This window comes from Cyprinodon tularosa, unplaced genomic scaffold (assembly GCF_016077235.1).
Source record: "Cyprinodon tularosa strain WSP-4 unplaced genomic scaffold, ASM1607723v1 ctg531, whole genome shotgun sequence".
In the NCBI taxonomy this organism is placed as follows: domain Eukaryota; kingdom Metazoa; phylum Chordata; class Actinopteri; order Cyprinodontiformes; family Cyprinodontidae; genus Cyprinodon; species Cyprinodon tularosa.
The window spans coordinates 387160-400614 of NW_024039265.1; the positions used below are offsets into that span (position 1 = coordinate 387160).

A 13455-nucleotide genomic window follows, 5' to 3' on the forward strand; every position below is an offset into this window, starting at 1 on the left:
GGAGCCCAAGACCATCAAGTTTAAGATTAAATCTCATTCGTCCAATAAGTTCCAGCAACTGATCCCGCTGGTTTCATGCTCACCTTAATGTTTTGCAGTCTGTTGATAAACTGGTCCAGCCTTGAGAAAATTGAGACTGTGGAAATGTTCCAGGTCCCATTCCTCTTGCACTTCTGATACAAATTGGCCCTCTGGTCCTCAAAGGTGTTCTTGAAAAGCTGAAGGACATCTAGGCTTGTCTGGACCCTTAAAAGACTCTCAGCAGTTTCACCATTTAGAACCTCCTCTGGAACTAGATACAGCCTTGCCTGGATGTTGGAGACCAATAACATGTTAGCTTGGCTTTCTTAAGCTCTCTGCATGCAGTAGCCTACATTTGCACCAATAGCAGCTGTAGGAAATACATTAATACAATACTGTGTTTAGACAATGAATATAATGTTAGGTTTCTTGCTAAATGCAAGAAGAAACAATGTGACCCTTTCAGCCACCTTTTAACAGAGCAAAAAACAAAAATAGCAGATAGAGAGCAGTTGTGCAACTTTATATTTGAGGTTTTTGCATGATAGGCATTGAGGGTTCTAAAACATTGATGAAAACAGAAAATGTTACTGTTTATTAGCTTTTCAACAATAAAAGCTGTTCTTTTTGTAGTATTTTATTAATGCCATATAAAATTGTATTTGCTTGTCTCTTCAGCAATTGATCAGGTAAAGATCAGATAATGAAGACAGCCTCAGCCTGGAAACTGACCTATGCAGGTTTTTAAGACTGATGCTAATACCAATTGCACAATGATAACAAGTTACACAAGTTTCACTTAAAACAGAAAACAGTCAATTAGTAACGAATTGAACTAATTAGCATAGGATAAGAAATAGAGGGAGCGACAAAGTTTTCCCTTTGTTTCATCTCAATGCATGATTGCTGAATGCATTCAAACGTTTCCTGCAGGGCCCCCATTTTGTTTTCAAAAAAGTTTTGGCTCCCTCTCAATCTCATAACACTGCTAGAATGTGTCAGCAGTTAAACAAGCTGAAGTAAAGTCTACAACAGCAAACTAAATATAGCAAATAAACTACAATCTAATTTAAATAGCTAAAATGTTCAACTTTGAAGTTAAATTATTTTATGTTTAACTGTTTTCTCAACAGATTTTACTATTGCTATTAATAAATAAATAAATAAATAAACTCTGAAACTGAGTTATTTATTCAATTCATTTGTACAACTCCTGCTTTAATTATTACTCTGGCAGCCCTAGGGGATGCAACACACTGTTAGGGAGCTGCTGTAGTAATGCACCGGCCAACGCGTGTGTATACCGGCCGATACAAATACAATAAAAAATATATCAGGCAGAAATATCTGGCAGTTGAATTGAACGGAAGCAACCCATGGAGTTGGCGTTCTAACTCAGAAGTTGCATTTTAGCCCAAAATTTAAAATCCAATATGTCTGCCACTAACCAATAAAAGAAAGAGCTGTTTTTTTTATTCAATTTATTACACAGACAGGATAAAAATGTTGTTTTTTGTACTAATTAGCCCTTTTCCAAATAGAAACAGGAGCTTCAGGATTGGGAAGTCATTGATTTAAAGCTTTGACTTCCCAGGTAAAAATAATAAAGTATTACTTGCTGTTTTTCTAAATATTTTTCATAAAATCTTAAATAAATCTGTATGTTCCTCTGGAAATCTTTTAATGACTTTTTAAAGCCAGCAATCCTGTGGGCCTTCTTACCCTGCTTAACCTCTACTGCTGCTCTATCACCTGACTATTCATTACCAGTGCCTAAAATTTGACAACAAAAAGAGTATTGCTATAACCAAATATAGTTGTGGTCTAGTACGAGTGCATTCCTATTAAAAAAGATCTGTGTGAAACCAGATGATGCCAGAAAAACCAATCATGGAGGGATAATAACATTGCTAGATTTACTTTTTTATTTGATCAAACTAAATAAAACCAGGTTTTCCTAAAGTGCAGCTACACAGTACATAAATGCATCTTGGTGAACAGAATTTAGACTTAGTCTCACAAGAAACTGTAATGCTTCTAACACTCTGCTTCTTCAAAAGCCATAGACCTTAATACTTTGTCAGCACTGAGACTGTGCTCAGAACTCCTGTGACGACAACCTCCTGGTGACTTTGGCATTTGGAAAGCAAAGCATTAAAGAGCATAAACAAATCTTCAGCTGTTTGAGCAGAGCAGTCTCAGAGTAGACTGTGTGAACCTTCTGCTCTGTCAGTTGAAAAGCAGGATAGATCTAAGATGAAATACCCAGATCCAACTGCTAGGTTTCCTGCAAAAATATCAAGACAAAAATCCTTTTTTTCCTAAGTTTCTTGTAGCAATACTCCATCTTAAAACTCTGAAGTGCTGAAGAATTTTCACGTATAAAGCTAAATTATACATGATATTCATTTTAGTAAAAAAAAAAAATATTAAAGCAAACTAAAATGTACTTGGTTAATGGATCATTCACATACTGTACATATGCTTACACCAAAAATCATTGTTTAGCTGTGTCTGTATGGCTTTATATCCCATTCTTGTGCTAGATGGTGAACCTCTGCCCCCTTCTGAAGTTGGTTACAGCCTTCTAGATCTACCATGATTTCTGTATTAATCTTGAGCTATATTACCATATTGTCTGACCAGTTTCCCTTCCCTACTAAAAGATGTTATCCCTGCAACCTGCTGTAGATTAAAGTTTGGTCTCATGCACCAGTCTCCGATGTATCTTGTTTTGTATGTTCACTTCACATCAATATGCTTATGGCAAACTGAAAGCAGGATTTTAAAGAACTTCCTTTTAACGTTAGATTTCCTGTTCTCTCTGTTTCATAAAGCTCAAAATTGTGGGGTACTAATATCCTGACAACTGGTTCTAACATCCATTTTCGTCACGCTTATCCCTGCTGGGGTCGCGAGGGGTGCTGGTGCCTATCTCTAGCTGTCAGTGGGCGAGAGGCGGGGTATACCCTGGGCAGGTCAACAGTCTATCGCAGGGAAACACAAAGACAAACAGGACAACCAACCATTCATGCACACACTCACACCTAAGGATAATTTAGAGAAGCCAAACAACCTAACAGTCATGTTTTTGTACTGTGGAAGGAAGCCAGAGTACCCAGAGAGAACCCACGCATGCACAGGGAGAATCCCTGCGGCTGCTCTGGGGTAACCATGCAACAGTTTCCATATAACTAAACAATTCTGCAATACTTTATGTTGGTTTATGAAATAAAATCTGAATAAAATATGTAGGGCTTTTTTGTTTTAATGTGAGAAATTCTAAAAATCCCTTTCCCTGTTGATTTGTTAGCTTGTGCAACCTATCTTTTTTATGGTGATCATAAGAGGCTGATCTCCATGTGAAAATGTAGGTGTAATGCATTTATCAGTTCAGTTGATATGCTGCTTGTGGGGTAAACATTGCCTCTAGGATGAATAATACAAATAGTGCAAAATGACAGTGTAAACAGCGAGGCTTTCACACATCAGAACACCGTCTGTTTTCAGAACTCAAACGTTCATGTTTACTGTGCTTATTTGCCAAAGGACATAAATCTCCCTGCAGTGTGTTCTGTCCCAGGCTTTTCTCTGCACCTGGTGACTGACAGGACCTTCCTTGAAGAAGATTTCTGAGAATCTGATATGATTTGGGGAGCACTTGTATTTTAAATAGCTGCAACACATGAGCAACAAAGAAATACATCGACAGAAACTTGTCTCAAAAGAAACTGAATTTGAATTGCTCAGGATAAATCTGTATTCATGCAATTTGCATTGTTTTGAAAGTTCATTTTACTAAACTGAAACTGAATGTAATTTTAATGTATTGTATTTGTCTATTTTGTCTATTTTTACTCTCAGCTCCATAACTGAACTGCCCACTTAACATGTCTGATGGTTTTTAGTGCTCAGTCGATACAGGAGGCTTTGTTGCTGGAGATTTAAAAGCCCCTGGTAGAGTCATCCAAGGCAATAAGGCCTTTGTTGATGTGTCTGAAAAAGAGTGGTTCAAAAAGCTCTTACCTTGATAAAGAAATTGAGGCAAGTGACGTCATCCTATAAGGCAGATCTGGAAACTCACTTTAGAGACAGACCTAGGGTTGTGGATCTGACCTGGCCATGCCCTGAGTCGGCTTATGACCTGCAGGGGGAACTATGAGGGGCTGGTGCAAAAAGGATTGGGCAGGAGTCAGAGGTGGAGGCCTTGGAGACCTGATCCATGCCAAAAAATGACTCTGGAGGCATAAACTGTAATCTTGCTGCGGGAAAGGGGTCTGAGCTTGTGCAAAAGATGGAAAAATAAAGCTAGAAATAGTTTGGCACTAAGTATAGGCCAGGCTCTGTAAACTAGCTCCATGAGAGAGTCTGGACTCTCTTCTGTGCAGGAGTGGCCTGAAGGGAGAGGCAGAGGGCTGGTGGTCTGCTTGTCTCCCCCCCCAACCTTAGCTGTCCCATGTTCTAGTTCAGGCCTCCCCAAACTCGGTCCTCAAGGCCCCCTGTCCTGCAGGTTTTAGAGGTTTCTCTGCTTCAGCACAGCTGGTTATAATGATTGCAGTAGACCAAAAGCTAATCAGCTTTCAATTAAAATCAGCTGTGCTGGAGCAAGGAAACCTCTAAATCCTGGCAGACAGGGGGCCTTGAGGACCAAGTTTGGGGATGCCTGTTCTAGTTCATCTCACTAAATGAGAAGGTCACATAGCTGTGCCCTCATCTAGTGGGAAGTCCCTGACTGTTGTTTTGGCTAATGTGCACAGTAGCAGTATGGAGGGCCAGGTCTTCAGAACTTCCCTGGCAGGGTTGGTAATTCCATCATTTTGCAGACGGCTTTAACGTCCATATTGGAAATAACATTGACACTTGGAAGAGCCTGATCGGAACCCCAGCTACTAAACTGAGTAGTATTTTATTATTGGACTTCTGTGCAAGTCATGGCTTGTCCCTAATGTAGACCATGTTTAAGCATAAGGAGGTACATCAGCGCACTTGGCACCAGGAAACCCTTGGCCAAATGTTTATGATTGGCTTAGTAGTAATGTCTACTGAGTTTCAGCAGCATGTCTTGGATAGGAGCGGGGTGGAGCTGTCCACCAATCACCACATGGTGGTGATTTGAAGATGATAACTCCAGAGAGACTCAGCATGCTCAAGAGGGTACAGTATACTGTATAGGATCTCCTAGGAATGTTTGGGGAACCCTCGGTCAGAAACGTATCCAACGCCCACCTTCACTGCAGATTTGTCAATGCTTATTTCTGAGAGGGAAGCAGCTGGGATGAAGATCAGTTCCTTGAATTCCAGAGTCTTGGGTCTCCACCAGGAATAGGTGCCATGCCCTCTTCACTTCAGAGGCGAGTTCTTGCCTAAAGTGGAGAGCAAGTACCTAGGGGTTCTATGTATGTGTAAGGGTAGAATGAAGCTAGAGATCAATGCAGATCTAGAGCAGATCAATGCAGATGTTACTATAATATGGGATAATGGAATAATAAGAGAATTAACACCAGACTCACACTGAATGCAATGGTGTTGCTGAGCAGCTGCATGCAGTGGGCATGCTGAAAAAAGGTCACTCACACTTTGGAACTCTGAGAGGAAGATTGCTGCTGCATCCGGCCAAACTCTTTCTTGCTTAAACATTTATTTGAGCTGCATGGTCTAAGTAAGTGGACCTGATTTGCACTGTGACTAATGGGACTGTACATATATACTGTATTGATCCTTTTTCCTTCCAGTACCCACACCACAGCTGTACATTGTTTAATTTAGCCCAGGGTAAGTCTAAAGGCATAGCTCTAGATTTACCAGTTGGCTTACAGTCTAACGTTCACCTATGGTCATTAAATCAGGCCAATCATGACCAAAATAAATAAATCATGGATACAAACTATCCCAGATTCAAGCTTTTTCGACAGGGTGTCGAGCCACTCTATTGAAATAGTATGAGTATCTTTGCCATCCAGGACAGGTTTGGTGTAGGGCAAATTCTCCTTTAGAGGACTCAACATGTCTTACTGGAAGAATGTCCAAGGGATAGCTCAGGATATGCTGCAGGGATTTTGTCGGCCCTGGATTGCCTCAGGCTCACCAGAGGGGAGCTGGAGCAAGTGTTTTGGGAGAGGGAAGTTTGGGAGTCTCCCCTGAAATGGTTGCCACTGCAGCCAATACCAGGACATGTTGAAGACAACGACTGTAAGTTCCATAATTCAATTTCAGATTTTTTTTTGTCGCAGACTAATGACAGACATTTGTTTCATTCCCTTTTTTAACCATATTTTGAGCTGCAGCAGTGGAGCTTGTATGAGGCTTGTAAGAACCATTTATTCACCAGGGAGACAGAACAGCCAACAGTCGGCTATGCTAAGTTAACTAATTGCCACAGGTAGCATCATTGTTACAGACAGCCCAAATTCTTCACTTTTTTTATAATCTTTCTTTTACATGGTTGTTTGACATTATTAATGACGTCTATCAGCCTCGTGGATGTTGACCTCTAGTTCTTTAGGAATTGGTGAATCTGTTTTATTATTCTCAGGCTAATGAATCTGAAGTCTGATACAAATAATCTAAATTTTGTATCTGAAACTGAATTATAGAACTGAAATTTAAATCAACAAATCAAATTGTCCATACAACCAAATGGATTTTAAAGCAAATAGATTCTGTTTCAATTCAGTGAAATGTGTTTTCAAAGGTAATATATTTAGTGTTAAATAACATATATACAGATTCACTCTGCTTTTGCTCATAGAAATATAGCCTACTGAACAGCCTTCATAAAAATGCTGCACCCAAAGATAGTTGCTTTTTTATTAACCCAGGAAAGAAAACTGTGTTTTACCGATTGCTTACAGTTCAGAGATACTGCAAAATTAATAACCTTGCAACATGTGTGATAAACACACACAGATATAAATAATGAGAGATGAATGAGTTTACCTGTTGTATGAGAAGGTTGCAGGTCTCCTGAAGCAGCGCAGCAAGGCGTCCCGGGGTGTTGTAGTGTCTGGAGTTGGCCAACATTAGGCACAATGTATGCATAAAAGCTTTAATTGGACCTTGGATATCAGGGAACTCCTTGTTCTCCAGGTCCTCAAGCACATGTTGCAGTGGTTTCAAATAGCTGCAAATGTCATCTGCTTCCTCCAAAGCTGCCAAATATTAAACAACTAGTTTTACTTACTGCATGTAAACAAAAACTTATCCTCGTAGATGAAGCAATAATTTTACCTGCAAGGACGTCCTTTTGTATGTTAATAAAAGCAGGGTAATAGCTGCTTTCCACAGCCTCCAGCAACATCTCCATCTTTTTCACTTTACAGGAGTTCAATTGAGAGTGGATGCTCTCCAAATCTGCATATCTTACAGGTGAGGAAAACACAAAAACATTTAAAACATATTTCCCCCCCCCAAAAAAACAGGATCAATCTGAGTGATTATTTCTAAGAATCTCTGCAGATAACTCCCAGAAAACAGAATTTTATAGTAACCACTTACTTTTGAACTAATGATTAAATCTTTTTAGTTGCTCAGGTAATAATAAAAAAATTACACTATACATAATACATAATGTTTCTATAGATAATGTTTCATTTGTAAATTATATGAAAAATTAAAGTACAGCGTTTTGAAGGATAATTCATAACCATGGATTTATTGTTATATAACAAAAAACTAAGTCTGATCTATTTAAAAGGGATTGTGCTTAGTTAAAAAAAAACAACAGTAAATGATTATAGGCTAAGGCAAAATAGGCAAGTTTCTCAAATTCCTAAAAAAGGAAAACTTGAAAAATTTGTCCAACATGTGTATTCAGTCCTGTTCACTAAGCTTCCAACAGTTCAAAGCTCTTTATCTGGATATAGAGTGTGCCACAACTGCAAACCCAAGAAAACATTATTAAAATATTATCTGAGTGAAGGTAAGAAGAAGGCAGATGGAATCTCTAACTGCTCTATGTCAACCTTTTAATAGCTTGCATGTCTTTTTTTATCCAGGTATCTCATTCTGTTGTGCCACAGCTTGCTTTTGTTCATTACTGTAATACCTGCAGTGCAGTGCAGTTTGCTGTAATTTAGCGATAATTCTGCCATGGAAGCATAATTCCTACAGCAGAAGAAATAAAAGCAGCGCTAAACCAAAAATTCAATTTTTCACTCCACAGCACAGTTGTTCTGAAATCTGATAATTTAGCAGCGGTTCTTAGAGCTGACAAAATAATTCAGCATTAACCCTGCAGGGACGTGCTGGGCTCTGACACACAAAGCAGAGGTTACCAAACGGTGCTGCTAGCTACTGGGGTTCGTTAATGGTGAAGGTGCTGACCTGTTTTTCCAGAAGAGAAGCTCCGTTTGAGGTGTAGGATTTCCCCCCACAAGCAAAGCCTCAGAGGAGTCTTTCTGTAGGACATGGCAGATCTGATGGCTCCACTCAATCACCATAGACTCCACGGAGTGGATGATGCCATTATCCACTCTTCCCCCACTGTGATTTGGATCAGGTAAACCATTTTACAATGTACACAAATGACAAATGATGCCTTGATATCATTTCTGTGTGCCACTGCTCCCTACGTACCTTTGGATTGTCTCGAGGGCACTTTGTTCCACTTGCTCTAACTCTGCAGGGAAGATAAGCACAGTTTTGCCTTGGACTTGGCCTGACACAACTAACACGCTGGTCAAGAGAGATTGGACATGGTGCCTCATGTCCAGGGAAACATCTTGAGGCCATTTAATGTGGTTCTTCCTGTTGGAGAGCAGTAAATCCACAGCCTAGAGAAGTGTTGGAAAAAGGATTGAAGGGTTAGATCTTGATATTGGACTTTTAGAACTTTTTTGAAAATCATTAAAAAGCACTAACTATATATTTATACTGTACTACCTTAATTGATCTTTGCTCTATCCATCATTAGCTAAAGACACAGATATTTACATACACTACACTAAACTTATTTGGATATGCCAAATGGCTATTACATTACAGATATTATTGATTTATTTTCTATTAATCTAATAAAATTCTCGGATGCATAAAGTTGAATTACGACAACAGCTTACTATAAATTGCACCAAAAGGCCCAAATTATGACCGTTATTAATCCATATTATTCCGGCATTTAAATAATTGTCAAATAATTTAATAATCGATTAATCGTTAACTTGAGACTCTAAAAAATGCCTTTAGCTGACAGAGCAACCCACTTAGAGCGGTCATTATAGCAAAAAAAAATTTAAAAGTAAGATAAGAAAAATTTAATCTGTCAACATGCTCTATCCACAACTCCTCAAGTTTGAGTTTATCCTGGTTTAAATTCGTAAAAGCTCTTCTTTTAGGAACCTTTGGCTATCTAATTATCATAAATCTATAAATCAAAAATATAATTGGTTTATTAATCAATTTGCAAAATAATCATTAGTTGCAGCCCTTTCTTTGAATAATACTTCTAGATTCCTGAAGATATATCTGTAAATTAATTTGAAAAACAATGCAATTATCCATCTATATAGTTTGATTCTATGTCCTGTGACATGGCTGGGATTGGTAATACATTGTAATTATACCAACTGAGAAAATGTTACAGCACGTGGAACTGGTGCACCTCAAAGTAAAGATTGCATCACGTTCAAACAACATTATAAGGAAATATTAAAGCAGTATCACAAGACTGCAGCTAGGACCTTGAATTTGTCTTTAAATCATACATTAGTTACAAAGGGCTTTGTTATCCTTTGAAGTGGCCATCAGAAAGCCTGGATCTTAAAAATATGAGTGTTTGTTTCCTTTCAGCTACTCTGATTTTTAGAGGGCATCACCGCAAGTCATTACGGCTTGCTCACAGACTTTTGCATCAGATACCCTCCATCACTCAATCAGAATTTAAACAGGGGTCCTTATGTTATTGTCGAAGACTAACTTCTTCACAACGGGGACACCTATTTAGTGAAATATGTACTGTATAAAGAGCTTAAAAGGCATGCCAAAGAAAACCAACTCACATATAGCAGCTCTATTTGGTGAAATGAGCCATATTTACCAGCCTAATAATCAAACTTTAGTCTAATTTACTGTCAGAGAGAGAAAGAATTTTTTATACATACAGTAGTATGTAAATACCTGGTTTGAAGTATTTTTTTGGCTTTCAGGTACTTCTCCCTAATTATTCTAACTTTTGTGTTTATCACCACAACAGAACCAAAGCACGTAAAGTAAGCTAACCAGATTTCTGTTTTCTGGGACATTTCCAGCTCATATAAAGAAATAGATATCATCAAAATTAAATTAAGAAATGGGACAGTGATGCTTTTATATATTTTTGCATATTTATCAATATTTAGACCACAAAAATCAAGCGTCAATGAATGTGTCTCTCCATACTGTTAGTAAAATAATTAAAATTAATGAATTGATAGTGTTTATTAGTGCCATTTGGTATTTCAGTCTTCTCTGTCTTCTTCCCTCTCCATCTTTTTTTTCTCGCTCTCTTCTGTCTTCTGCCTGCTCTCTGTTTAACTCATCTAAGTAGATTTTCTTCTGTTCTCTTTAACTGATCTTTCCATCAGTGTTCCTTTTTTCCTCTGATTTAGTCTTCTTTCTATCAGTCTTCTAATTTTCTTCCTCTTCTATCAATCTTACACTAATTTAAAACAGGAAAATAATAAAATCAAAATCCCTTCCAAACACATTAGCATGTAAAACATGAAAACTTCCAAGTTAATAGTTAAAGGTGGAGGATGTTCTTTTTCCGGGTGGATCATCTAAATAAGTGGTCCTCCTAATTGCATCTTGGTGATCACTCATCTTGGTGATATGCACTCATCCCCATTTTCACTTACTGGTGGTGAGTCTGACATAGTGGGAAAATCGCAAATCTTCTTTTGGAAAGTAAGCTTGTATGAGGAATGCAAACAGCAACTTTTAAACAGAGCGTGCACGTCGAGAAATGGGCTTGTGCACGCTCTTGCACATGTTTACTCTAATTTACTCTAATCCCTCTTCGGAGCAGGTACAGCGTTGTGCATGTGCTTTTTTTCTAAAAAGGGGAGAGGGCGGTTCTTTTAAAAAATTCACAAAAATCCTGCACTATACCTTTAAATTAATACTGATTTCACACACCTGTTAACCGTCATATGTTGTGACCCAAAGAGATGCTACATGTATCTCACCATAGACTTCTTTAGGTTTAGGTATGAATCTAGTGAAGTTAGGGTTAGTAGATAGCAGACTTGTGAGGAGACTCCGTTACAGCGGACGCTTTTGGTCACTTACGAAAACAGATTACTATAAATTGAACCGGTTTTACAACAGATTTTGTTGTAAAACCGGTTTAATCTGGTCATACATATTATGATTATGATTATGATTATTTTTATTCTTATCTCATCTGAATAAATACTAAAAAGAATAATCACTTTCTCTTCCTCCATCATTCTCAGATCATGCAGATCTTCTCTCATTCAGTTTTCCCTTTACTGCATAATTTTTATAATGAGGAACTTTCATATACCCAAAACGAGTGGTAGAAAAGGAGACCTACACCTGGAAGTCAACAGCAAAACAACTTAGAACTCTACTTACAATAAATAAGTAGAGTTTTTAATTAAATAATAATACATTTTTAATTCAATTAATAATTAATTTTAATTCAATAACTATCCAAAGATATAAACTAAAGGTCACCAATCAGTTCTGGAGAACCACCAGAAAACCTGAATAAAAAAAAAAAAAAAACCTGAATTAAAAAAACCTGAGTCGATTTATCCGTTCCAGCTGCAGCCAATGGTCTGTCTTACTTTTTGTTGATTAGCTTGGTTCATATTTCATTTCCGACCTCATCTTTAGTAAAACAAAACACATCAAAGGTTATTATTATTATTTTTTTTTAAGCTAGGCATGAACCATCAGCTGCAACTGGTTGTGATAAAAAATAACTTTCACTTCTTCCTCATCTGTTTTTAAAGTGGATCTGCCCCTCATCTATAAGTTAACAGCTACCAACCAGCTAGGTAACAGCTGTTTCTGCATGAAGCATGCTCACATGCTCTTTTTACAGTACCATAATAACAGTCTACAAACAACATTTCCCCCCTCATTCACTAAACAGTTGTCCCCAGGTGGTTCAAAATGGGGACTGTCCCTGGAAATCGGGGGCCTCTGGTCACCGTAATGTACAACTTACTTCACTGTAAACAGCAACAGTCATGTTTTGGTGATTTCCAGTTTATGGATTATTACTAAATATACATCGTTTACACTAAACAGTCAGTTTTTCAAATTGACTCCAAAGATTATTCCCGAAATGTATTTATAAACTTAAATTAGTTTCACTGCCTTGATTTGAAAAAAGAAATGATTGGGTAAATCATTTCACCCAAGAAAAGGAAGATGGCAAATTACTACTAAGTATGATATTATGCAAACTGAATGTAGATAGAATCTACTTAAAATACATATTTTAAACAGATCAGCAATTATATTTTCATAATGAATTCAAATGAATATGTTGGCTTATTTAAGAAGCAGAAATGCCTGCTCTCTCCAAACAGTGCAATAATTTAAATCAGCTTCATTTAAAATGCTGTCTACTAAATTCTGTGGTGTAAAGCTGATGGATATTGAATGAATAAACCTGGGAATTATCTATCTGTTTAATTGTATGCCTTTGTAATCACAGATACTGCCTCATAATGGATGAGAAAGAAATCCATCTGTATATACTGAGCCAAGAGTTTATACTGCACTGCTGCTTACCTCCCCAACTAGAGCAGAAAACTGGTCCAGTGGAGCAGAAGTCAAGTCTCCGTAGACCAAGCTCTCTTTGATGGACTTTGGGCTCAGTGGAGCTTTGTCTTTCTTCATAAAATACACTGCCTTGTTTTTATGGCTGGCAGTGAAGGAGGCTGTGGGCTCCAACAGTCCAGCTGTGGTCATGGATACCACCAGAGTCCTCTGCTCTGATCTGTCCAAGAAGTTCTGTATAACTTGTCTGTTGTCCTCATCCGACATGCATTTTTCCCATTTATCCGGCTTCAGTTTAAGAGTTCTCAGCACGCAGTCGGCTATGAAATCCAGTCTTTTGTCTTCAGAAGCAGTTGACTTCTCCATATCCGTAGGTTTCTCTGCTGTCCCAGTTGGGCACCAGTGAGTGCCTGAACTGATTTGTGTCTTTGCTTCCATGGCAACGCTGTGTTTGCCATAACAGGCCGTTGCTAAGGGGACAGGTCTGCCCCAACTGACCTGACCCAAGACAAGGACACATTTCCTGCTGTCTGAATGCTGAATGATAGCTATTGTTCTCTGTCAGTGTGATTGAAAGTTGGGATCATAATGTGGCCACCAAACACAGTTCAGGTGTTAAAGGGCCTTCATGTTAACAAAGGGCACTATAATAAGTGAGAGAAAGTAAAACAGAAAAGACTTACTCCCTAAATTATTTCA

General features: G+C 38.1%; 1 protein-coding gene across 1 annotated transcript in view; it reads right to left on the bottom strand.

The window, feature by feature from the left end:
- LOC119796023 (dynein heavy chain 9, axonemal-like) overlaps positions 1-13194 on the bottom strand; it is a 236756-nt gene extending 223562 nt beyond the window's left edge. Inside the window, exons 1-6 of the mRNA XM_038304321.1 lie at positions 12769-13194; positions 8596-8792; positions 8344-8502; positions 7249-7379; positions 6958-7169; positions 84-308 (exon numbers count right to left, since the gene is read on the bottom strand). Coding sequence (XP_038160249.1) covers positions 84-308; positions 6958-7169; positions 7249-7379; positions 8344-8502; positions 8596-8792; positions 12769-13194 — 1350 coding nt within the window. The remainder of the gene's footprint in view (positions 1-83; positions 309-6957; positions 7170-7248; positions 7380-8343; positions 8503-8595; positions 8793-12768) is intronic.
- Between the last annotated feature and the right edge of the window lie 261 nt (positions 13195-13455).